This window comes from Rhea pennata, chromosome 10 (genome assembly GCF_028389875.1).
Source record: "Rhea pennata isolate bPtePen1 chromosome 10, bPtePen1.pri, whole genome shotgun sequence".
Taxonomy (NCBI): Eukaryota; Metazoa; Chordata; class Aves; order Rheiformes; family Rheidae; genus Rhea; species Rhea pennata.
In genome coordinates this window covers 23266482-23292787 of record NC_084672.1, presented here as the reverse complement: position 1 = coordinate 23292787, position 26306 = coordinate 23266482, and the positions used below count along the sequence as shown (strand labels likewise).

Genomic DNA, 26306 nt, shown 5'->3' with positions numbered 1-26306 from the left:
AGTCGAGCTGCAGTTGTCTTTACCTGGCTTTCCTCACCAGACTTCCATGCCTAGCAAGGGAGTGTGGGATCTGCAATGGTTCAAACTGCCCAGCTGTGAGTTTGATTGCTTTGATCAAAGAGCAGGAATAGAAATTTAGCTCCACAGCTTTGCCTAAATATTTGCCACTAGTACAATGCTGCAGCCATATAGACTTACCAGGAAAATAAAACCCCGTCAAAGCGAAAATTAATGCCGACTGCCACAGACTGCTGGGAGGAATTTGCAGGCTTTGCGGCTTGTTCAGCTGACATCCCTTACGTTTTCTGTAGTAATTTTTGTGGCTGAATGTGTGTTCCCACAGGCTTTCCTTGCTGGCATATTATGAACAGCTTGGCTTGGATGAAGATAGCTGCATCTGTTTTCATCACCATAAATACTTTCATAGCAGCGCTATGACATTTGGTTTGGGTGCCATATTGGGGTCTGGAAGGGAAAGTATCTTGGAAAAATCTTTTAAAAAGATGTCTGCTGCTCTTCTTAGTATTGTTATTTAGCTTCTAGTTGCACTTTCTTTCTGTGATTATTTAGCCATTGATTTTTCTGACAGTCATGTTGCTTCTCAGCTCTTGCAGGAGAATTAGTTTGGTAGGGTTCAGTTATTTTTAAAGCTGGCTATTCCCAGTTTCCAGTGTGATGTTGTGTAGGATTGGGTTTTTTTGAAAACTTTATTGGCATTTTTTGGGGTGAAGAGATGGCTTTTTGATATCTTTTGTTTTTCACACATTACTTCCTTCACTTTGTCAAAGACAGTGAGGGTTTGGGGTTTTTTTTGAGTTGCAGGATCAGTGTCTCCATTAAGGGAGAGACGATGGTTTATAAATGCTATTAGGTTCTTTCTAATAGTCGTCTTTGTCACAGCACTGTCATATAACTTAAAAGAATTGATAGTCATGGCTTGCAGATGACACTTTCTATTTACTGAGCAGTGTTAGCAGAAGCTTTCCCCTTCAGCACTCTTCGCAAAGAAAGCTCTCTCTTGGCTTGACACCCCCGGTGTGGGTGCTGGAGTCCTTGGATGGCTCCAGCTATCCCCGCTGCACTCCAGGAGAGGGCACTAGTCTTTTGCTCAGATATATTCAATGAAAGTACGAAGCATCCCTCGCTGACCTGCATGCCGCGATACCTGTGTGTGGCCTCTCTGCAGGGATCTGTAGCTAGACAGCGCTCTTCCATCGCGCTCCTCGACAGCCTGCCCTCTGCTGAAGTCCATTTGGATTCAAGAGAAATCCTCACGTTGACCTGGACTAGTAACTCTTCTGCATTTAGTATCGTAGTGAAGACAGTAGATGATCTGGAGAAGGAGAATAAACAGAACATCTCCTCCCTTCTGAAATTGTCCATGCACATGTTGTTCTGCATCCTGCATCAGGAGGGGAGGCAGGACTGCACAGGGCAGCACAGCACATCTCCAGTGCTGGGTTCCTCTTTGAATCCTTCATTGAGAGGGATCGCCTAGCTGTTCCTCTATATCTGGGTGTACAGTTGCATATGTTTTTTATTGAGTAAATGAGAGGGAAGAGGTGGGGGAAAAGAAATGTAAGCAGAGTGCTCTGTAGCGTGCTGGTTTGTAGAACACGATCAATAAGCATGAGTTAGTTCCACTGTTTGTCCTGTCCCGTGACAAGCTTTTCTCCTACAAATTTGGAGAGCTATGACAGCCTGAGATAGGTCAGAGCAGAGATCAGCTTTCACAACATGATGAAACTCCTGCAACTGCAGTTTCCGCTCCAGGAGCGAGAGGATGGGCGATCAGGCAGCAATTTGCGTTTGGAGGTACCTGCTCGGTTAATGGGCACTTACTCTGCTCCCAACTTACAAGGACACTCCTGTGAGTCGCTGGTCAAGTACAAAGACTTGGCTGTTGCAAGGAGGAGCCTTAAAGGGGATGAGGCAATCCAAAGAGCTATCTACATCGATGCTGACATTGTGGAATAGCACCAAATCCATGGGACCAGACAAACATCTCAGTGTTAGTGTTTCTGCAGTCAGCCAGGCTTCTGCAGCTCCCTAAGCCTGCTCTTCCTGAAAAATGCAAAAGCTTTCTGCATGTTTTTACTCTGCCGTTTTGTAGCGAACCAGGCCCCAGCACGCTGTGACTCTCTGTTACGCCGCGTACCCCTCCGCTCCTGCCATGCGATGTTTGTGGTTCTGAGATTGGTCTCAGACACTGCATGCATTTTGAGGCAAATGCTTGTGGTGTTTGAGTGAATCTCATAGTTGCTGACAAAGCGAGCTCACCTCCTAACGGAGAGAGGAGGTTATTTTTCAGAGTGACTAATGTGGATATGACCTGAGAGCAGTTGAAACTGAGCACTGGAAACCCGTGAGCAGGTGCTCCTCTGCTTCAGGGCCACACATCCTGTGACTTGTTTGTGCCAGGCAGCAGAGTATCTCCAGCTTTGGTGCTTGGGCCCACCTCAGCGTTGTTCTTGTCAGGATAAATTTTCTTGCACTGAATGTACCCTGTGTGCTTGCTGCAGGTGCAATCCCCTCGTCAACCTGAACTATGCTGTCCTGCTCTACAACCAGGGGGACAAGAAAGGAGCCCTCTGCCAGTACCAGGAGATGGAGAAGAAGGTCAATGTGCTGAAGGAGAGCAGTTCTCTTGACTTTGACCCTGAGGTAGGTGCCTAAGAATTGTCAGCAGGAGCTAAGTAGCTACATTAAGACTGGCAAGAAACGAGCAGGAAATTTGGTTTTTGAGTACAATTATTAGGAAGAAATTCTACTTGTGAGACTTTCTGAGTAGAGCAATCACCTGCTGAGAGCTGCCTGCTTCATTTCTGTTCTTTGAAGCCCAGTTCTTACATCAATACATAGCAAGACAAGATTCCCTCTTAATTAAGGGAATGAATTAGGGAGATGCGTTTCCCTCAAGCACCAAGGTGCTAGCCAGCTGCACACAGTGCGCTCTCCCCCTTTGGCTCTCCCTTTCTTGCGCGCTCTTGCTCTCTCTCTCTCTCTCTTTTTTTTTTTCCCTTATGGCTTTATTTTCTCAAGCGTTCCTGTTTATAAGGGTTTCCTCTTTTTGTTCCTTGAGAAGATGGTGGATGTGGCCCAGAAGATGGGAGCTGCCCTGCAGGTGGGGGAGAGCCTGGTTTGGACTAGACCTGCTAAAGAGTCTAAATCCAAGCAGCGAGCTGCTCCATCAGGGAAGTCGTCCAGCATTCAGCAACCTTTGGGCTCCAACCAGGCCCTGGGTCAAGCCATGTCCTCAGCTGCTGGATATGGGAAAACCACGCAGCTTCCCTCAGGTATTTCTCTTTTGCATTTCTGTAAAGTGGAGGTATGGGAGGGGTAAATATTCAAGAGGGAGCAGGGAAATCTCTCTCCCTTTGGGTACAGAGTTACCACACGTCTTTAGGAGGGTATTTGCTTGCTTGCGTGGTACTCACATCATCAATACTGACATTTGGGAGCTGCTTTCCCACCTTCCTGAGGATGCTCTCCCTCCAGGGTGTTGTGCGACCCTGCTTTTGCAGGTGGTGTGGAAAACCAGGAAAGTTTGTTTTCCTCTCTGATCCGTGGTGGATGAAACTCCATTAGCAGGGGGTTGATAGCTCAGGGATGGACGTGGTTTCAAAAACCAGACCTCTTGTCTTGCTTTGGAAGAGAGCAGCAGCTGACACACACGTGAAGAGGGAGGCAAGCTGCTCGGTGAAGGGAAACGATGGACGCTTTTCTGAGATGCATTCTCATTTCCTTTATGAAAATTGCTGCAGCAGGATTGTTTTGAAGTTGTCCAGACCAGTGCCTCTGTTACAAATACTGCTGGATTGCCTTTTAATGCAGGCCATTGTACTGGAAGGAGCTCAGGAGTTATCATCAGCCTTAGAAAGTGAAGGGCAATAGCTGTACGTGCTGCTTCTTGCTAAGAGGTGGGTGGGAGCATCTCCGGAGCCACAGTTCATGGCCTGACTACTTTTCACCCCTCAGCTTCCAAAGAGGAGTGTGCTAAGATATTACTCGTGGTGGTGATCTTCTGTCATTCTTGGTCTTGTGGATTGAAATGGGAGAGAGGTTCTGTACCCTTATGGACCTGTTCCACATTTCGCACATGAAATAAACCTTCTGCACAGGGAAGACAGTCTGTCAAATAAAACCTAGCAGGAGTTTGGGGTTTGCCTGAGGGACCTTATCATTCACATCAGAGAGGGAAGCTGGTTCATAGCATCAGTTGTAAGCCTAAAACTAAGTGTTGAAACAACATCAGAATGGAGGTGTTCTGTTTTGATTCTATTCTTTAAGTATCTACATTAACTGCCTGGAAATTCCCCCTAAGATAACTTTAACTGTGAACTAAAAACCATAGTGTGGATTTGGTTCCAGCTTGAGTACTGACTGGCTTTGATTGAACTATGTTCCCATCCAAAGCATGAGTTATAGTCTGAGTTTGTAGTGACTTCTCCCAGCAGCCCAGCTGAGCTAGTTGCTGTACCTTAGCTTCCCTTCAGCAGAACTTCAAGTTCTACAAGATCTCTGGCTGGAAAACTCACGAAAGAATTGAGCTCTATTGAAAAGCTCATGCTAGATTAGAATAGATTTGAGAGTAATTAATAGCCATGATTGTTGTGTGTCTTCGTGCTGCTTGGAGTGGCAAAAGAACGGACAAGACCTGTGGTTATACAGTGCTGTAACTGTGTTCTCCCCTCAGGTGCTGGAGCATCAGCTCCCCTTGCAAAGCCTCCCTCGCTGCCTCTGGAACCAGAACCAGGCTCGGAAACAGGCCCCGAGGAGACCACAGCTCCAACAGAAGCTGAGGAACGAAGGAAAGAAAAGTGCAAGAGCAGGCAGGCAGCGGACTAGGAGGGACTCCGGCCGGGACGGGCAGGCATGTCTCCAGCACTGCCTGCTGATTTGTGGGGAAAAGCAGCTGCCTCCCCCACCCTGACCCACGGTGGCTTGAGCCCACTGTCAGTTTAGTCTAAACACAGCTGTTTGCTGATAGTGATTTTAGCACGTGGTCTCTGCCTTGTCCCAGGGAGTCTTTGCAGCAAGCAGAAGAGGTTCCTATATAGCTACTGTTAGCATGGTCGCACCTCACCACAAGCGACTGGAGGGTGGCGATCCTTCACTCCGCCTGGATTGGCTGTGTTCAGTGTTCAGGTGTAGGTTCTCCAGGATGATGCTGAGGCCCTACAGTATATTTAGAAAAAGCCAGCAGCTACGACTTAGCACCTTGTTAAAATGAGAATGCAGGGAGGATCCAGCCCTTCCAGTGGCTAAACATGCCAGCAGCTGAGGAAGCTCTACACAAGCTGTAGTAAGGTCAGCGATGATACGCTTGGAGAGGGGGAGAAGCTAGACCACCTCACCGTGTAAGGGCAGAGTGGTAAGCCCAGCCTGGCTCCCGGGGGTGATGAGCTTTCGTTCAGAGTTTCACAAGGCCAGGAATGCTCTCCCAAGGGAAGAGAAAGGAGATTGTTCGGGCAGGGAGCTGAAAGAGTTGGGAGCTGTAACTCCTTACCAGGGCCTCTACTGGCAGGGCGGGTCATGGCTGCAAAGAAAGAGAGGCGCTTTCAGAGTGCATCTTTTCTTTATGGGTGGTTGTTGTGAAATTTGGTGGAGCTAGATGGCGAAAGCAGTGAGCTCTTCTGCCCTGAGGCCATTAACACGCAACCTGCCGCAGTATGGATGGCCAAAGCCGACCTGCTGCGCCCGCAGTATCAACGCCCTTGCGCACTCTCTGTTCTAGCAGCGCACGTGTTGGCCAGCTAGTGATGCTGGACTCTCGATTTCTGCTAAAGACTTCTATCCGTTTCCACCGGAAAGTTGAGACTAATTTTTCCAGGGAGGAGTGTGCTACAGCCCTCTCCTTCCCTCCCCCCGCCAATCCTGAGGCAGTAAATTTACTTTCTACGAAGAACTAATACTACCTGTTAGGCTCAGCAAGTCCCAGACCACTCTGGCACCGGCTGACCCAACATGTTTAGGAGTGTTCACCTTCTGCTCTCAGGATCACTCTTTGTATTTCTTGAATCCAACTAGAAAAGCTATTTTAAGTAAGTGTGAGTTTCTCTGTGTGGGAGCTAATAATGGTCAAAGAAAGTTGCAAAGCTCGGAGGTTGACTGTTCTGAAAGCAGGCTAGCTGGAGCAGCACAGATGTCTGCCAGGGCCAAATTCCTAACTGTTTACTGAGAAACAGAGTAAATGAGGCTCAACTAAGCTCTGTGCTCATGCAATTAAAGTCCTTCCTTTAGAATTAATATTGCTCAGTAGGGGTGGGGGGAGATGGAGACAAAAGATGTGGTCAGCTTCAATGCTAATTTTAAAATGTTTTAGTATGACAACAGGCTCACTCTAAATAATTCAGTTATGCCCTCCCGACAGTAGCTTTTCAGAAGAAATAATTAATGCTAGCTGCCTACGTGTTGCTGGAGATGTTTTAAAAATGGTTTTATATCGGAACAGAAAGATCTAGCTTTCCTTCCTCTGTTGCTACCATTTTGCTGCTTCTGGACATTGTCTAGAGCTTAATGCAGGTCTTCAAAACAACTGCTTTTGGGCATTAAATGAGGCAGGACCATCCCTTTTTACATAAAGAGTCAGTAACTGTGTTAAATGTAGTTTCTCTTTCCCTCTTCTCCGTGCAGAGAAAAAAAAAAGTACACAAAGTTAACATTGCTGTAGGAACTTTTGATGCGAGTTTTCCAAACAGAGCATATAGCATTTCCCCCGTTGAAGCTGGAGCTTTGGGCTCACTATATTCACTAATCAGGCTACTGAGTTTTTTAAAGTGTATTTTCTGCTTTTAGTGCTGCACTGTTGCGTAATACCACTCCATAATTAACATGCGCAGCAGAGCAAGGTTTTAATGGGATCCCTTTGGCAGTAACAATGTAAAAGCTGGGTGGCCAAGGCTCTGGATACGTTATCATCCCTCAGTCCTGCTTGCTGGTTATCCAGAAAGACTTTAACGGATCTTTAGCATGCAACCAGCAGCCTAAGTGCGCTCCTGCTCCCTGGAGAGCTCTAAAAGAGTAGGAACCGTTCACTTCCCCCTCTGTTTTGACTGGCAAACCTGCCTGCTAATCTCAAATGTGGCTTTTTTTAGTCTGTCCTCTACTGCTTGGTTTTGCCTTGGTACAGCCACCCAGCTGCGCTCCTGAAAGGTTCCCCGTATGCCAGGAGCTGAAGAAAACAGAGCTTCTTTAGTGAAGCACTGGCAAACTTAAACAAACCAGACAAGCAGCAGCCTAAATCAGGTACAGTGCGGCTATTTTATTCACATTAACCTTTTTACACTGAAGGTTACTGCAGCATAGTGGGGTGCCTGCAAGGAAGAGGTTAAGACTGCAGAGCCAGGGTAGGCAGGGAGCGGGAACTCTCTCTCTTACCCCCCAAACTGTAGTTCCAGACAAGTTTTCCTGTAACGATAGCTTGGTAGAGGCTTCTAGTCTCACCGTAAAAGCTTTCAAGCTCTGGAAGTTCCAACACAAGGAACAGTGAGCAGAACGGAGCGATTACAGGCGAGCGAGCACCAGCACTGCTCGTAGAGGAAGGCCGAGTTTTCTGTCCGTCTGCTTATCACTTTCTGTTTTGATTTTACCGGTGAATTTATCCTTTTTACAACAAGCAGAAGGTAGAGGAAAGCAACTGAAAGACTGTAGCATTATGAAACCCATTTGCTATATTCAGCTGATGGGAGCAGCCCTTGTCCCACCAGTGGCTGTAGAAGCCTGCTCAGCTTACAAAACACCTTTATTCTCTATTTCCAGCACACCAGAAGCATAAGGAACAGCCAAGATTAACTCTCTTCTCTCACCAGTCCCACTTGTGCAACCTATTAGCTTCCTGGCTGCTAAGATGCTTTTATAGGTAAAAGTACCATGGGGTGTACTATACTTGCAGGTACTGTAAAAGTATTTAAAATATGCTTCTTAGTAAAAACCTTAAGCAGATGATTAATACAATTTTTTTTCTGCCATGAAGAGAAGCAGTAGCACCTTGTTACCTTCTGGGTTTGACCAGAGCAGAAGGGAGCTTCATGTCTAAGGAAACATTTTAAAATACATAATTATATCTGGATAATAAATAGAACAGCAATTCCTTGTCCCATCGCCTGTCCTCCCCCTGAGTATTCTGGTGACGCCATTTGCATACAGTAAATTCACAGTAGTTATATTCCAATCCTGACTGTATAGAGAGCTCTTATGCTACCTAGTGATGAGAAGGAAGCTGGACTGTTTATTTTTTTTTCAACTGAAATTAGGAGATTTTTTTCAGAGATTTTTTGAGCAGGACTGTACCAAGTCATTTAGGGATTTTGGAAATCATACCCTATGCTCCAAAACCCACTTCTGCCATCAGCCATAAATCTAATTCTTTCCCCCCCCCCCTTCATAATTGCAAAAAATAAGATGGAAAAGAATAATGAGCTTACGTTCTAGGATTTGTTCCCCCCCCCCCCTTTCTTGAAAAAAAATGTACAACATAATCCAGATTAAATCATACTGCTTATGGCATAGACTGCAGGGTTTTTTTTTTTTTTTTTTTTTAACTTTCTCATAGGGAAGGGACTATAAGACACTGAAAAAGCAAAGATCAGGCACCAAGGCCTTGCTTCAGCCAAGAGTTACTGACTGATTCATCCAGCAATTTGTATTAAAACAGACAGCTGTGGTTCTGAGGACCCGGAGACAACCGGATGCTGATCTGTTCCGGGCAGCGTTACTGCGCACGTGCTACGTTCCTGTTCTCCATCTTGATTGCCCAAACGTGACCACTGACTGCACAAGGTGGGTTCAGTTCTTAGGTCAGACGTTCAAAATTTAGACTTCCCCATGGGGAAGTGGGTTTCAGCTGGCAAAGCCTTTTATTTAGAGACAGTCAAGCCTTAGAGCTGAACGAAGGGGGCGGGGGGGGGGAACAAACACGCAACTTTACTAAAATAAGCTCTACACATAAACAAACTACAAAAAAGAAAGCATGTAAGTACTTCATCTGCCGAAATTATTTTATGTAACAGAAAACACAGTTGTGCTACAAGGAAAGCTTTACCACCCCTTCAAACCAAGCCAGTGATTTCTTCAGTGGTTCTTACTGAAAAATACAGGTGAGTTTTGAACTGAGTTTTATCCAGCTGGCTAAGGAGCAGTTTTCCTGAGAAGAGTTTAGGGGAGATTTTCAGGATTTTTCTTCTAGTTCCTCCTACTCCTCCTGCATTTTAATGAGCTCATTCCCCCTTAGCTGCTGGTATTTGTATTCTTCAGCTGCCACAAGCTCCTTGCAGTGCTGGCTGACACCAGGTTCACTTTGCGAGTCCACAGCGAGCTGTTCGGAGCATACACCTTCCTTCCTGAGTTTGCACGCGCAGCCATTGCCTTCCATGCTAGTCTCCAGCCTGCATTTGCTCCCTTTGCTGAGGGAACCTACAACAAGGGTTTGGATCAGCAACTCCCTGAGAATTCAGGTCTGGTTGGGACTTAGGAGCCACCTGAGATATTACGCAAGAAACTGGTCCATCTGTTATGGAAGAGAACTCAATCCAACATCCGTGAACAGACAAGAGCAATCATTCCTGGGATGCACGAAGGCTAAGATAAAAAGTTTGACAGAAGGGTTTAATCAGACTCAGCATTGCTGGAGCAGAAAGACAGGAGTGAGGCCTGAGAGCAGTTCAAGGGCTAGTCTAGGCAACAGAATGCTTGTTCTGCCTCGTGGCACTCAGTTTTAAACATGAAGAACAAAGATTGCATTTAATATTCCCATTCCTCTCTTCAGTAAGCTCACTAGTGCTTGAACGAGACTAAATTTTTGTCATGGCTTCTGTTTTAGCTAGCTGGTCAAAGACAGGAGGTGCTTTGCTCTGAGCTTCGTTCAGTACAACTGAATACAGAGGCGGTGGGTTGTTTTGTGGAATGCCTCTTTTCCTGCTCAGTTCTCTTCTTGCTAGAAGCTGCTTAGACCAGTATCCAAGTTTCAATTATGGGCACTGCATGCATGGCTCATGGTGAGTGCAGTTCTAACAACACTGTATTACATTACCCAGCAAGTCTATAGACATGTAACTTTTTAAAAAAAAAAAAAAAAAAAAGGCACCACAAAACCACCACTTTGGTATGATCACGGTTTTAAACAATGCATGCTTAACTGCATGCTTTCACCAAAACATCAATTGGGCCAGAGAAGAGTGCAATTAATAAGGCTTGAAACAAACGTTTATGTTCAAACATGGGTTTAAGTCAGGACATATGTATGTGAACAATCCTACTAAAGCTATTAAAAAAATTCCTCAATGTTTTCCCCCACTTTTACACTGTTCTTTCAACTATATTCAAAAAATCTTGATGAGTTTCCCTTAAAATTGAAATAATAATGCAATACATTGGGTGACAGAAGTACTTGACAGGACCACTTCAGAACAGATTGCCCAGAGCACGTCTATCAGTACCAAATGCCAGATACCAATGCAGAAACAGTTGATGACATGTTAAAACTTTCAGCTAAGCTGCAAGAGCCCAGCAGCACAGATGTCTAAACAGCTTCTGGGGTAACTGGAATGAATTAAGCTGCCTTTTACCATTTTCAAAAAAAAAAAAAAGCTGCGTCTTTCCCCCCCCCCCCAAAAAAAAAGAAACAAACCGAAAAAAACACAGATCACAGGAATCAGAATTAAGTGCTCATAAGAAAAACAGGACACAACAGCCTTTTAACTTTTCAAATGTGCTCCAGCTGTTTTTCACAGGAGAAGAAAAAAAAAAGAAAAAGAAAAAGTGAGCCTAAGAGCACTGAATGTACTGCAACGGGGACAGTCGAAACACCAACCTTGAAGGTTAAGTCCCCCCTAAATTGGTAGGTATTTCACTACAGTTTAAACATACAAACCCCAACAAACTAGGTATTTCTGTTTCTGTTGTTCAGCAAGGTCTGTTGAAGCCGGAGCAGCCTTGCTTCCCCGCGTAGGCGTCAGACAGCCTGCACATGCAGAAGGATTTCAAGAGCATCTGCAGCCCTTCTTCTAATTAAGTTTGGAAGGCAGAAGGAAGCTGAACGCGTCAGGTTCACAGCACGTGAAGTACGACTGCAGAAGGGCTGCTGCCATTCAGTTAGGTTTTATTATCATATAGATTGTTTCAAAACTTAATCAGGGATACCAGCTGCATATCTGATTAACGGGTCACACTTGTTAAAAACCATCCTTGCTAAGTGAATTTGGTGAGCAGGCAACGTGGCAGCGAGATGCCTGATCAAAGCAGATACGCAGATGCAGCAGCTGCCCAGCCATCACAAGCTACGTTCGCTCGAGAAGCGACTCTTGCTGCCAGGCGTTCACAGCACGCTCACCAACGGCCAAAAGAGAAACACTGCCCAGGGAGAAAGAACAGGTGCAACAGAAAAGGAGTTTGTAATAATTTAGGTGAGTTTAGTTGTTAGGCCCAGATGAACTCTCAGCAATAAATTAATTTCATACTTGCAGCAATTACTTATTTGAAATAGCACCTCTCCCCCCCCCCCCCAAAAAAAAAAAAAAAAAAAAAGAGACACCCACCCTGCAATACTCCTGCTAAGAGCAAGCATAACTTATTCTTGGACAGGTTCTGTTAGTGCACTTACATGATTTTAGATGGCCCTAAGGCAACAATAGTCCAACAAGCCTAGCATCTCAGCAGGCTGGACTATTGCTCATAACAGCTTGTGTGTATTTAGCTTTGTTTGGTTTCCAGCTCAGGAAGCCGCACAGCTCAGCCTGATGTCAAGAAAGTGGGACTCATCATAAGCAGAGAATTAATTCTCCAGCTGGTTGGATGCATGGCCTTTGGTAGCTCTAGAGGTGTTGTATCAGAAGGTTATGATCAAAGATTGCAAAATAACCCTGCTAATGGTCTCAAACCTTTTAGATGGTACAAAGCATATATATATATAATTTTTTTCTTTAGAAAGACTAAAACAGATCTCCAAGTCCCATGCTACAATTTATCAAAAATAAGTTCTGGATAGAAAGACTTCCAGTGTTGAGACGATTCCTCATGGAGACAAATGCCAAGACCCACGGAACGATCAGGGTGGTCTAAGCTAGAGACAAGCATAGTGCTGACTGGCTCTCTCCAGTACTACAAAACAGACTCTCCTCAGAGGGGAAGGAGAAGTTGTTAAATAACACAGAACACTGTCTGCCAGTGTATAAGTCAGTACAGGTTACTATAGCTGTCAATTTTTATCCTTACAGAGTTTTTGCAATGGCTTTTTCCAACAGGGAAACATCACTGACAGCAATGTGACATCAGTACTGTAAAACTGCTCACTCCAGCCAAAGTGATACTGACTCCATATCACTCCTCCCATTCAGATAAGTGACCTCAAACAAATTCTAGTACAGTCCTGGCTTGCATAGATACACTGGTTACATTTAATTTAGTTATACCGAAAAATCCGTATGATAGCTATGCAAATACATTAAAGTTCCTGGCAGGAGACATGGACAACACAAGATCCTGTTATCGATCTCATGCAGAATATCCTGTGCAATTGATATAGGGTGCTACTATCAAGAGGAAAAAAAATAAAAACAAAGTATTTAACAAGATTTCTAAACTAGCTATGCCAAGATACTAGGCATCATTTGGTGATGAGACACACAAGTTCTAATTTCTTTTTCCATTTCAAAGGCTGTCCTGAGCAAAGAAACTATTATCAGTGACTTCATCCAAAATAAAAAGAAGAGATGCACTCCAATCTTACCTGGAAGGTGCCATCACAGCATTTTAGTCCCCAGAGGGACTGTGCCTAATAACCCTTCTGAATGGGACGCAGGGAAACTGAAAAAAATTGCCACAACAGTTCTCAAACAAAATCTTAGGCTCCAGCATCTAATAGGTTTTTTGTAAGATGAGCGAGATCAGATATAAGCACCTGCTATTAGGAAAGGAAGCAAACTGTGAGCCCCTTTGTCTGAAACTCTTGGTATTTAGTGTATAACTAGCACAGGAAAGTTTGGGGATTATCCCAACAAGCAAATAAAGCTGTTCCCCCAAATATAAGCCCTGATTATCTTCACTTTTATTTACCCCAAAACTAAGTACAGGCTACTAGGGCTCAGTTGAATACCATAAATAACAGAGACAACCAGATAGCTACCCAAAACAACCACTGCAGTCTTGAGTCAGGTTTTCTCTGTGCATTTAAGGAGTAGGTATGGTGTGCATCACATTTCAGGATCTCTGGCTCCCTCCAGTGCTGGGGGCACTGAGGTTGAGAGGTAATTTTGTCAGTAAGAGATTTCATCATCACACCAAGCAAGCAGAAGGTTTGCTCTTGCCCTGTAGCAATGTGCTGTGAGAAGACAATGCAAGAGCCTTTTATTTTTACTTTATCAGAAGCAAGAAAGGGCCGAGAACGGCTGTGGTCTCCCTGGGATTCATAAGCAGGAAATTCTCCTGGCTGCTATACTTTCAAGCACTAAGACAAGACTGATTCACGGTTACGAACAGCAAACCTACTCCAAACAGGGATCTGGATACTCATTTCCCTCTCCACATGCTTAAGACAGAGAAAAGCCAGTCTTTGCTTTAAAATACTAAAACCTCTGCACTTAAATGTGAAATGTTCAAGTCACTGCCAAGTGACTGGAATGTATCTGACAGCTTATACCTGGAATTATTCTTTGGCTCTTTTTCAGTTATATCCAGAAAAGTGTACACACCCTAATTCTAATTCTATTCCTATACCACCACTGGTAGAAGTCCTAATGAGAACACTGTGATTCCTCAGACACCATACAGTATTGAAGAAAAAGTTGGGTCTTAGTCTTCTACTGAAGATATACTTCTGAATATAGTAGTCCTTCAGCTGAAATAGCATCCCCAAGTCCCACGGTCCGGACAGGGTCTTTACACACCAAAACAGGCGTGAAGTGGAATGAGATGCCTTCTCTGTGCCAGCGCACTATTGGCTCATCCGGGTTTAAAGATATTTTGGAGGGTGCCTCTGTCTTGGAGGTCACAAACTCCAGAGGAGCTTTAAGAAAGACTTTGCTGGTATCAATGGTCTCTGTTGCACAGGCCTGCATCCCTGCTGCTCTAGCTCCAGCAGCCACAGCAGCAATCTGGTTGTCCCAGTACCCATCCACTGTAACAAGGATATGGTAAGCCAGGGTGTGGAAGTGGATCCGTGTGAGATCAGAGACCCTGTCTGTGGTTCTCCCGTGCTCCTTCAGGATCCAGAAGAGGATGTCACTGACTACACCCACATCAGGAACTCCATTCCAGGAAGCAAGGGAGGCATGGGGACCAGAAGCAGACTGTGTGAGGAACAGCAGCTCCTGCTCATTCAGCCCAATAGAGTTCACCAGGGGAAAGACCTGCTAACAAAAACACAGCAACAACAGTTTTTCCTTCGCACATAGAATCAGTGCGACACCAGGGCTCTATCACCAATATACTCAGTAGAAGGGAGCACCCAGTTTCCTGGTAGGATGCAGGTACAATGTGTACAAGAATTACTTAGGCAGGAAAATGTTGAATACCAAGGGTGCATGCTCATTTTGTGTAATAATTAATTTTCTAGACATGCACTTTGACATTAACCAGTAAAAGAACATCAGAGCTACACTGAAACGCTCCTAACACAGCTCAGAGTTGTGGCAAGTTAAACAAAGGACCATCAGGATCTACAGGAAAAATTTGCACAAAAATTTGACCAGCTGAGGATACTTGTCTCTGTGAAGCTGAGAGTGTTCTCCTGGGTCTGCTTCTCCTTTATGATTGCCAAAAATCTTTATTCATTTCAGAAAAATAGGTTGCACCTGTATCTGTATGGTAAGTCTACTGAATACAGCAGCTGAATACTTCCAAATTTGCAAAAGCCCTCACTCCTTGCTGAAAATGGCCTGATGATCAGCTGCCTTAGGGCCATCAAATTGTATGATACATTGTAACTGGAACTTCCCACTAATACTGTTTTCAAAGGAATCTCTTCTCTAAGCTAATGATCTGCCCTCTACTAAGGCAGAAGCCATTACAGCTCTCCTTTGTTGCAGAGGAGACTCTGATAACCTTAGTATAGGAAATCTTAAGTGTTCAGAAAGCAACAGTAGGCATTAAACACATGTTCTTCATTTCTCTCCAACAGGATAGGCCTAATTCTAAGTTTTCATGTATATAATCATCTACCAGTTGTACACTGCGATGCTGAAGAAAAAATAACTGATAAAAGAGCATGTCCTATTGTTTTGATTACCTGATGCATAATGTTGCTCATAAGATCCTCATCAGTCATACTAGCCAATTCCAGGTGTATGGGAATGTCAGTAGGGATATCAGATAGGGAGGCCACAGCCTGCATAGAGAAAAAAAAAAAGATATAAAACCTCACACATGTTTTTTAATAAACAAAATGGACAAAGAGGTTTTGGCCCAGAGATGCACATTGTTTAATTTTCCGATATCTGGATTTAATCCGGATTCTATATGAGATTTCTGACAAGTGCCCAGATGTACTGCTAGGAGAAAGAAGTAAAAACAACCAGCAGCCTTCAGAATCCCAGAGCAGGAAAACTACATCTAGTCTTAATCTCCACCCAACTCAGCATTTTTTTACTAGATTAAATCGGAGATCTCACAAACCTCATTGAATCAAGAACAGCACTCAGCTGAAAGATAGCCAAAGATCTGTAAATCAAGAAAAACTCAGCGTAGCTCATTTGGGCTCAGATAAGGAGATTCCCTCTTGTATTATCTAAGACGAGGCTTAAAAAAAAAAAAAAAAAAAGTCTTGATTACAGCCTTGATCGTACTTACTTAGTAAGTACGATTACAGCCTACTTAGTATTTAGGATAAAAAAAGTGCAATTCAGCCACTGGATAAGCTCCAATAACTAGGTAGATCTATCTCAACCACACAACCAGAGCATAACTTCTTTTTCCCCCTGGGCAACCCAGTGAACCCAAGAAACATTAGTTCTACAGGTCCCGTTCTTTTAGCATGCTATAGCTATGTGGGAGATCTGAAGACATAGCCTAATTACAAGTTCAAAACTAGGAAACCAAAAATCTCCTTCAAAGCGTTTGTTGGAATGGAAATTAAGTTTCTTACCTCCATAAGTCGTCTCTGTCGCATCTCCTTGCTCTGGCCCTCCATCATATGAAGTCCTGAGAGCACCACAAGATCTGGCTGAAATTCATCCAAGCTAGACACAAACACTTCCAACATATTTAAGGCGCCATTTGATACATCATGAGAAAAGATAAAGCGGTTCGCACTGGGTGCTTTCACTTGTCCCCACTCTTCCCCTAGGGTGCAACAAAGGATAAGAAATCAACTTTGTGCGAGAAGCAAATCGAATCACATATCTAGAGATTACTTTGGGACAGCCCGCTGGAATCTGAAGCCATGGTTTCACAACATGACTGTGCCAAATTAACAGCTACCTACTACGAGCAATGAGAGAGGTCTTTCTCTTTTTAATATCCTTTCCCATTCATTCTCTTCATTTGCTCCCTCTCTCTTGCTTAGATGCTTGTCTGATAAGGTAAATTCCGTATTTGTTTGGGTTTGCCAGCTTAGCTTTCTGCTGCTTTAATCAGTTGTGTTAGCTTGCTATGTAATTAGGTAAGCATCACAGCCAGCTCAAGGCAGGCAGCTGTAGCATGCAAAATGTATGAAGAGAGAGACCACCTTCCCTTTTTGGGAACGGCCTAATAGTTTGACTCACACTGTATAATTAAAATATACCCTAACAACACTTGCGGCTCTTACTATTCCTGACTGCGCAGCTCCCAAGAATGATCTGCAGAATAGGGTTGGATCAGTGCTCAGTGTGCAAACTCTGCTTTATTCCTGGATAAGATCACAAACAAAAACTGTTTCATGGGCTCCACCTCCCGGAATCTGAGCCATAAGAAAACAGAGCAGCAACAGCGAGCCTAAAGAGGATACAAATTACACAAGTCACAGTCCAGCTGGTCAGCCCTCGCCAGCTCTCCCCATCCATACAAGCATCTATAGTCAGAGAGCAAACAATTCCCTGTGCCCATTATGCTAAATGGGCAAAAAGAAACGTAAAGGAATAAATAAATAGAGATGACAAGGGCAGCCTTGGAGAGGTAGAAAATGTAGAAAAGTGATATAGCATGATGCAAGCATTTTTTTTCTACTTATAATTTTATAGATGAAATATTTTTGAACAGAAACTGTTGAAACACAAGCATTTTTGAGGTTACTGTGGACAACCTCCACCTGAGAACCTGCATGCATGCTTATTCACTCAGCTCTCAGACTGTATATTGGTTACACTGTAGAGAATATGACCAGTGTTTGTGGAAAATCCATTAAAACACATCAAAAGCAACAGCACTGCCTCCTCTTAAGACAAGGAGGGGGAAAAAAAAACAAAATCTGACAGAGAGAGTTCTGTCCAGGAGAAAGATTCCCAGTGTAACTGCTTCTTACAAGATGGCTTCATTAAGACAACATTTCTCACGTGAACAGAGATGCTGAGAAAAGGCAACATCATATGTTAGTGTATCTTCCAATGAGGATACTATCAGGAGCCAGAAGAATAAGATTAGTGTATTTTACATTTGCTACTGTGTAACAGCACTTCTCAGTTGTAATAAATTAGCCCTGGCCAGGAGTCCTAAGTGGACGCAGGGTGCTGCTCCATGTCAGTTTTGCGGCAGGAAAAGTTAACGTGGTTCTTGCCTTCCCTCCTTGCCAAATACTCCCTCTTCCGTCACACCAATATAACTATTTCTGAAACTGTTTTGAAACAGGATCTGTGAAGTGATTCAGGTTAAAAAACAGCAAGAAAAACTCACGCACACTTATTACAGCCATTAGATTAGGGGTAACCCTGAATTTCATCAGCATGCAGTTAAACGGTACCTCTGTTTACAGAGAGCACTAGTAGATCATTTTAATGTTGATATAGCTTTAGAATTATACCATCTGGCCTGCTTAGGATATGTACTTCATTCTAATGAAATCTACCACAGCGCAGTGAAAAGTCCACTGGGCTCCTATAGGTTATAGCATACAAGAAGAAAGAACCAAAGGGATGGCAATGGAGCAGCATGATTCAGAATATATAGTAACTGTATTACAAAGGGGGGAAAAATGTTTCAGAAGAGCTGAAAATGTCTGTTTACCTACAATGTACACAGAATTATCAGACTAGCCCAGTGGCAGCTGCTTATATTATTAACTTATACAGTACTTCTGCAATTAACTGATTCAGAGGAAGTTCAGAAAAAAAAAAACTTTAAAACCACAAATATCTTATTGATATTCAGGGTTCCCATTTAACATTCAGCCTTTGGCAAGGTACCTGCTTGATACTCCAAGATAAGATGGAATTCATCTCTTTCCTGCATAGATTCAGGTGGCACAACTACATTGTCATCAAGTAGTTCATGAAGTTTAGGGCCAACTGGGCCACAAAGAAGGATCTAGAAAACAACAAAAGCAAATAAACAAACAAACAAATCAAGGCTATATCTCCTCAGATGTCCCCCCAGCATTTTGGTGCATCTAAATAGCTATTCTATTTTGTGGAAAGTCATTTTATTGATTGGTCCCAGATTTGTTCATCTCTTGCCAGCAGCAGCTGATGTGTAAGATATAGTCTCATACTGGAAAATGTATTACTGGTTACACATTGTGGGGAAACCGTGATTTAAGCCATCGCAGGATTAGAACCAAGTTCCATTCAGTCTTACAACCACACTGAAGGATGGAGGATCCTACACCAATCTGTTTCAAACAAAGTGGCCTCCACACAACCACCTGAAAACAGGAACCAAGTTTTACTAAACTAAGAACAAAAAATTAAGATACCATAAATATTTGGTATCTTAATTTGGTAAATATTTGGTTTATTAGACAGAATATAGAAGCCAGTACCTCTGTGGGAGCATACACAAGATACCATTGCCTAGACAATTAAAAAAGAAACAAATCAACTATGGCTTTTGAGTTTGAGGCAAAAGAACTAGCAGTTGTGCCAGTCCAGCTATTGCGACTACAACTCCTGTTGTTGAAGTATGAGATGACATAGCCAGGTACAGCTGTCCACAATGGGGCAGACTGCCCTCTTCCCACATATTCTTGCCACCTTCTAGTGGGGCATTTGCACGCGCGCAGCCCTGCGGCGTATAAGAACAGGAATCTGATCCAACTGAAAACGAGCCTGTCCAAAAAAATAGTTTTCAGTCAGACCACATACCAGCACCATCGCAACAGATGAGGTCAAACAGGCAGCTAGCAATAATCCTGGATTGCCCTTTGCTGACTGCCTGAGCTCAAATTTAGTGTTAGTGATGGTCTTGTTCTGAGCAAGAGTTTGAACTAGAGACCGCCAGAGGCTTCTGCTAACCATGAAACCCCACTGAAGTACTGCGCTTGACAGGGTTGGCTGAGATGTAATGACTGCCTGTCACTGAAAGAGGCAGTCTGTATCAACCTCCTTTTCTGGCCCCATGTTCCCTTACAGTTACAGTCAACTCTGGCACTCATCCGACCCTTTCGTGAGCCAGTTCAGGTCTCACTAAACTCAGAAGATAAAACTGATTGTCTTCTTACAAGGCTAGATTAACAAAAAAAAAAAAAAAAAAAAAAAAAAAACCCACTATTTTGGGAGTGAATCATGGTCTCTAGAAGTTGCAACAAGCCCTAGTTGTGCCATAAAGAAAGGCATCAAACTGCCCTTCAGAAGCACTGAACCATTTGACTGGTTCAACTGCGTTGTTCTATCATACCCTGAAAAATGGATTGGACTGCAAAATCTCCGCAATCTTATTAAAGACAAGTGAAGAGTATGTCGTTTCTTGAACACTTACCTTCAGGTCTGGATTTGCTGCAAGCTTCTGACCAATAAGAGCAGCGTTTCCTCCTACATAAAGCTGTAAAACAGATCAGGCAGATACGGGAATTCCTTTGCTTTTTTTGGATAGCTTTATACATGCTTAGTGCTCCGTATAGGCCCAAGATTTTAGCAGTTAAGAAGAAGTTCTAGCATCAGAGAAGTTAATGAAGTTTGCTGGTGCTGAAGGCAAAATAATTTTACAGTTCTGTAGGATCTGTTCTCAATAATTTCAGTTTGTCTTATTTTTCTTAAAATGTAATTATTTGCCTTCAGGTAACTTGCAACCCTGTACAAGTCCATTAATTCACAATATAAACAGCCCATACTTCTAGGTAACATATTTTCAGCAATTTGGAACTTATTTTTATTTGCAAGACTGACAGGCAATGATTTAGAACTGTAACAATATTTCATCCAGTTTCAGATCAGTGTTAAACCTACTACCTGTGCTCACATAAAGTAAGCAGAACCTTGAGAGTTTCTTCAGGTGAGAAAGTTCAAACTTTCAGGTAAGAAAACTCCTACATGAGCTCCAAAACTCAGAAATATAGGTCATCATGAGGATCAGAGGTGCTCAAGTGGCTGAGAAAAGAATGTGGAAATTAACTAATCAAAAAGATTTATGTGACTACATTGAGGAGTGACAGAAAATAGGATATAGAGGATTACAGTTAATAATCAAATGATTGCAGAAAGGCAATGTAGCAAATACGGTGAGAAACAAGGCAACACAGGAAAATTTTGACTAATAAAAGGAGCTCTTCCTGATTATCAAAAGCAGCTGCCAAACTGCATATAAAGTAACATTAAGCAGCTTGTAGAAATTAGCCAACTACTAAGTAGATATCAAGCCAGTACTTCAGAACACCCAATGTAAATTAGAGCAATAGAACTTTGCTTTTGGAGAAGAAGGCTTCAGAGAGATTATTAATTGCTTCTCATCACCCCTACTTCTAGCGGGAACTCAAATCCTGCATTATGAGCCAAATTTTATAGGAGTGTTTACAGCTCCTCATTCTTGAATGTATTTCCTTTCTGCCTACCTCGTGATAAGGTAGAGTGGCATCAGGCTCATCTAGCCTGGTTATATAGGTATAACGTCTTCAGTATCTTCAAAAATATCTTCAGTAGTATTCTTACGGAGGCATTTTGGATTGCCAGAGCCAAATACACGCATTTCAATTTTAGGAAAACAAGCAAAGGACAGAGTGTTCAAAACTCTACTGTTTGGGGTAGCTGCAGAGAGCTCTGTGGGAAGTCATTAACACGCTCAAGCAACAGCATAGGTTTTGTCCTCCCAAATCATTTGCAGTCTCCCTAGAAGGAGACTAAGAGTCACCAAAGATGCAGAATATAAGAAACGTACTTGTCAAACCTTATCTTCAGTTGGAAAACATACCTGTGCATCAGGATACTCTGAAGCTGTCTGTGCTATGTGGTGGAAAGACTCTGCATCACTGAAGAAGCGCTCAGCAGCTGCCCCTTTCTGCATGAAGTAAGTGAATGCTTCCTTCAGGTCCTGTCTGGAGTTCAAGACAGCATGATTTTTCCCATCCCCAGGATCAAGACCAAGTGCCTCTAACAGCTTCACACCAGACAGAACAACATCTACGCAGGCATTGACTCTGAAAGAGAGAAAGATAATGAATACTGGGAAAATCATGTGTATATTAGTGCACTTGCAAGATAATACAGTGACATCACTTCCCCGACTATAAGGATTGCTGTCAAGTTCTATGCAGCCCTCCTGATAAGCAAGAAAAGAAAAAAAAAAAGAGGGGGGAAAAAAAAAGGCAAAAGAAAAGCCGGGGGGAGGGGAGGGAAGGAATATGACTTTCCTGAAAAGGAATTTGAATTTCCTGAAATTCTCTACTGAAGTGTTCACCTCTTAACAGGTTTACTCAGCACCAGCATTGCAGAGAAGGGATGTAGATTCCTAAAATTCTACCGAAATTAGAACAAGAAAGCAGAGCAAGCTACTTGTATCCAAAGGTAGTTGCATATGTTGTGTTACACTGCACACTTCATTTCTTTCTCTTGTGCTTGCTAAAAAAAAAAAACAAAACAAAACAAAACAAAACAAAACAAAAAAAGCAGGCACAGTAGAAATAACAGGAAAATTAAACCAGTGGCAGAGAAACAGCAACAGTAACAGCCAGAGAAATAAGAGGACTGAGCTCCAGCTTCCCTTAATAAAAGCTCTCCCTCCTCCTTACTGCTTTCCAGCAAGGAATAGAGGAATACTTATTTATTGTTAGCATTGAGAACACTAGTTTTCTATGCTAACAAGGGTTAGAACATTATCTTTATGAATACAAAGTTACCAAGATTCTTCCCTTACTCTTAAAATAAGGAATTTTTGATGTACTTGTAGCCTACAAGCAATTCAGAACTGCTGAAAACAAAACTGAAAGTTTTTTTTCAATTCAGCCTCTAGAGTTTCAACTACTGTTAACAAAACCAACAACAAGCGCGCACACACAAAGACCCAACACTCCCCAAGCAGGCGGCTGCTGTTTATGAGAGGTAAGGAGCCCAATTTTTCAGCCAAAACATTTGAAAACCACACTTTCAAAAGTATCATCCCAAGTTTCTAGAAACAGCAGGCCTTCTTCTCTCAAACAGTGCAAAAAACAGAAAAGCTGTGAATATTAGGAAGCTACAAGAACCATTTCAGCAAATCCAGACTTTACCTGAAGTCTAAGCTGCAGCTCAAATCTTCCAGTCTCCATTACTTCTAACTTTCTTATAAACAGACTGAGTCTAATTCAGAACAGAGCACACAAAAACTTCTGGGCTGGAAGCAAGCCCCCAGGAAAGTTCTGCATTCCCTGCTGGTGTATTGTAGGGAATGTTTATATTGGTTGTCCTTGTTTCCACTCCTTGCTTACAGACAGATACTGATATAAACCAAACTTTTACTGAGACTAGCCCAGTCACAACCTGGACATCTTTTGGAATTGTTTTCAACTATCAGTTATGTTCTTCTGTCCTATGCTTCTGTGATAGGGAGCCAAACTCTCCCCACCACCTTGGCAGGACCTCCAGCTTTGACACTCCAAACACCTGCAGCCTTTACCTACTTAAACACTGGAAGGGACAGGCACATCCCTCCTTCTCAGAGCCCTTTCTCGCACAATTCGGGCCACAGCACATGAAGGCTGCACGATACAAAATGAAGGAGAGTTTTCAGTGCAAAGGGTAATGCAGCTCATATTCTATCAGGAATCCTCTGCATCATGCATCACCTCATGCACTAAGGAGAGACATATTCCCTTGCACAGCAAAGGAAAAAAAATAAAGACACAATAGGGCTGAAAGGCATTTCAGCTTCAATTTAATTGCAGGAAAAACATGAACAATCTTATATTTTAATGCAACATTAAAAATGCAAGATGACATAAACCCAGGTCACAATTCCCTCAAGCGAGACACCTCTAATCATCTTCCAACTGTCTTTCTTTTCCCTCCCTGCCACTTCTCTGCTAACATACTTCATGCTTTTAATATACTCCCTGAACAGCAGGGATATAGCACTAATGAACTGCTTCTGCTGATGAACTTTGAGGCCCTGGGTGTTCAGTGGATATCTGTATTTAGTCTCTTTAAAGCCAGGAAGAAAGCAGGAAATAAACTGGGGATAGATAACTGGCTCTTTTCCAGTAAAGGCAAGGCAAAAGAGAAGAGCAAATGAGGCACTGAAAAACCTGTTTGTCGCAGACAGCGATGCAGGGGAGAAAGCCTGCATCAGCTGCAGCACAAGAGCGAGACGGACTCCAGCTCACAGCCCATCAGCTACGCAGCCATTAAGGCCCAGCAACTTTTTTCCAGCCCTTGAAGGTTGGATCTTTTAGTGAAAATCAAGTTATCCTGTTGTGCCCTTGCCTTCAAAAGGGAAGGGATCAAGCGGTGTGTGTAACTGCAGTGCTAGTGGTCAGACTGCAGACCGGCATGGGAGATCAACGTGATATTCCTAAACTTTTCCTTCACCCTCTTTCCAACTTACAGAGAGAAAGGCTTTGGACTTCCCCACGCACACGCGCGCGTTTTCAGTGCTCCTTCCTCCCGTCCCTGCCCTCTCTTCTTGCCTTCCCTCGCTAACGCCACCTTCTCTGCCTTGGCTCACCGAGGGCCGCGCTCCCTTCCCCACCGCGCCAAGGGCTCCCGAACCGCCGGGCCGCGCTCCCCTGCTCCGAGTCACCGCAGGAGCCGCTCGGTACGAAACCGCCGAGGCGGCCTCGCCGACCGCCAGCTCCCCTCAGCGGAGGCCGAGCGGGCGCGTCCCCGCGGGGCGGGCGCGTCTCTCCCGCGCGGGGCGGCCTCGCCCCCCCCCCCCCCGTCCCCCCCCCCCCGCCGCCAGGGGCGCTCGCGCCTCCCCCCCCCCGTCACGTACCCGACGGCCACGCGCGCCCAGCGCCGCGCGGGGCGCACGATGGCCGCTTGCCAGGCGGCCACCATGCGGCCCTCGAGGGAGCGGGCGCGGCGCAGCCCGCCCAGCAGCGAGGCGGAGAGGTGCTGCAGCGCCGACTGGGGCAGCTCGGGGCCCAGCAGGCAGAGGTAGCCCACGGCCAGGGCCAGCAGCCCCACGCACACCGACTTCTGCCACATCGCGGCGGCGGCGGCGCCGCTCCGCGCCAGCCCCTCCCCCGCCACGTCCGAGGAGGGCGGCGGGAGGGAAGCGAGCGGCGCAGGCCGCCTTACGCCGTCTCCGTAGCGCCCCGCCCTCTCGGGCCCGCGGCTGACGTACGGCCGCTTCGCGAATCGAGCCGGGCGCTACGCGGTGTACGTATCTCTGGGAGGGGCGCCGGCGTGGCGTGCGTAGCTGCGCTACGGGAATAGCGGGGAGCGCGCAGCGCGAGCGCGGAGCGCCCTGAGGGGCGCCGACGGGGCGTCGCGGCCTCACAGGGCGCCCTTGACCGTGCCAGGTCGTGCCGGGGTTTCGGCACCCCGCCGCAGGCCGCGCTCTGCCTCTCCGTCGGCCCCGAACAGGCCTGCGCGGTGGTTGCTGCTCCCCAGCCCCTTCCCTGTGCTCGCAGCGGTGCCTCGTGCTCCTGCGTCCCCAAACAGCCCTTGTGCAGCAAGCTAATCACCGACCTGCAGGCTGGTCCTGCCACAGGCTCCTCTTTAACATCGTCTTCTGACCATAGCTTCTGGCCTGGGTCCCTTTCACGCCTTCTCCCTGTTGCGTTGCTTCGTCGGATGTCTGCGCCACCCCGTGCTGCGGTCCAGCATTCCCATGCGGTGGGTTAGCAGGGAGCAACGGCAGAGCCGATTCTCTTTTGTCTGCTTCATCCCGTCGTGCAGGTGTTACAATGAGTTAAGAGGGAGGTTTCTCTTCTTAATGAGAGGAAAATATTCCAGGCTGCTTTAGAAATCACGGAGATTTACCACAAAATTTGCAAGAGTTTGACAACTGCACGCCCCGGTGCGTTGGCTGAGGCAGCAGTTGATTTTCTTATTCAGTTCTGAGTTGTGAGTGATTGTCATTTTCTTTGACTCTGACAAAAACAAACAGTAAAAGAGATGGGATAGTAGAAGGCTTTTTACTTTTTTACTTTTTTTGGGGGGGGGGGATGCAAGAACTGGTATTCTGTTAACAGCTCATCCACAGCAGCTGTTATCATGAGCTCATTGACTCATGATAATAACCTTGAGAGGCTGTCTGACTGCTCATCAGGTTCCCCTTACAAGCTTTTGCCAAAAAAGACTTTCATTTTGTTCTCTTCTCCTGTGAAGTTGCTCTTAGGAACAAGTGAAGAGTAAGGGTGCCAAGGTGGACTGGACAGGCTGTGGGCTGCAATTGCTAAGGAAAGAGAGAGAAGGAGAATGGCCTCACGTGGCAGAAGGTGGTATGCAGGGGAACTGTCTCTTTTTCTGAGTCTATGGTATTAAGGTAATGTAGTGATCTTCAAGAACAGGATCCTGAAAACAAAGTGGAAGCCTATCCACCTTCCTCATTCCTCAAGAAATCCTTCAAACAATTCCTTCTGCTCAAATAACTACTTATTCAAGTGCCCTATAAAGGACTGATTGCTTTCTTCATCAGCTAGACCTACGTTCAACCCATCAGTGTCAGTCTGTTAATATGTAATCCCTCTTTTCCCTTGCTTAGGTGGTCTTTGCGTATTGTCAGTAGGCTTTTTCATTTGAACAAATCTACTCTCTTTCCCTTTGGCACTTTTCTCACCAACGTTTGATCTATATGTGATTATGAAGCCTGACTTGCTTCCGTATTCTTGAACTCCCCAGGGTATAGGCTTATAAGGCGCCCATAGTTATAAACAGCTCTCTAGGTCAAGCAAGCACTGATACATTGTTTGAGAACAGAGAAAAATACCGGCCAAAACCTCTCATTGCTCAGTACAATCAGGTCTTCACCTGTGGGAACATATGTATTTATAGCCTTGTCACAGAACATCATAATTGGACATGCCCATAAGGCAGCCACAGCCCATAAAGTCA

General features: G+C 44.6%; 2 protein-coding genes across 4 annotated transcripts in view; one reads left to right on the top strand and one right to left on the bottom strand.

The window, feature by feature from the left end:
• Positions 1-8501, top strand: part of BBS4 (Bardet-Biedl syndrome 4) — a 43594-nt gene extending 35093 nt beyond the window's left edge. The window contains exons 14-16 of the mRNA XM_062583645.1: positions 2523-2664; positions 3086-3296; positions 4697-8501. Coding sequence (XP_062439629.1) covers positions 2523-2664; positions 3086-3296; positions 4697-4848 — 505 coding nt within the window. The 3' untranslated portion in view covers positions 4849-8501. The remainder of the gene's footprint in view (positions 1-2522; positions 2665-3085; positions 3297-4696) is intronic.
• A 3406-nt stretch (positions 8502-11907) lies between these two features.
• Positions 11908-24989, bottom strand: ADPGK (ADP dependent glucokinase). 3 transcript variants are annotated; one of them, XM_062583797.1, is made up of 7 exons: positions 24939-24989; positions 21244-21469; positions 19819-19881; positions 18309-18429; positions 16076-16272; positions 15221-15319; positions 11908-14345 (listed from the first exon to the last, which is right to left on the bottom strand). In XM_062583797.1, exons 2-7 carry the CDS (start codon positions 21334-21336, stop codon positions 13794-13796), a joined length of 1125 nt encoding a protein of 374 aa, XP_062439781.1. In that variant the 5' UTR covers positions 21337-21469; positions 24939-24989; the 3' UTR covers positions 11908-13793. The 3 variants fall into 3 exon arrangements, with proteins under 3 accessions (XP_062439781.1, XP_062439779.1, XP_062439780.1); XM_062583795.1 differs by lacking the exon at positions 24939-24989 and adding an exon at positions 24238-24509; XM_062583796.1 differs by lacking the exon at positions 24939-24989 and adding an exon at positions 24238-24509 and having other exon boundaries at positions 11908-14342.
• Positions 24990-26306: the final 1317 nt, after the last annotated feature.

What these genes read in the sequence shown, in the direction of transcription:
- ADPGK (XM_062583795.1), bottom strand. Translation starts at nt 24,452, where the DNA reads ATGTGGCAGAAGTCGGTGTGCGTGGGGCTGCTGGCCCTGGCCGTGGGC. An exon ending in GACAGAGACGACTTATGGAG is followed by an intron (nt 15,320 to 16,075) that starts GTAAGAAACTTA and finishes TTCTCTATGCAG; the next exon opens with GCTGTGGCCTCCCTATCTGA. An exon ending in TGAGCAACATTATGCATCAG is followed by an intron (nt 14,346 to 15,220) that starts GTAATCAAAACA and finishes TGTTTTTGTTAG; the next exon opens with CAGGTCTTTCCCCTGGTGAA.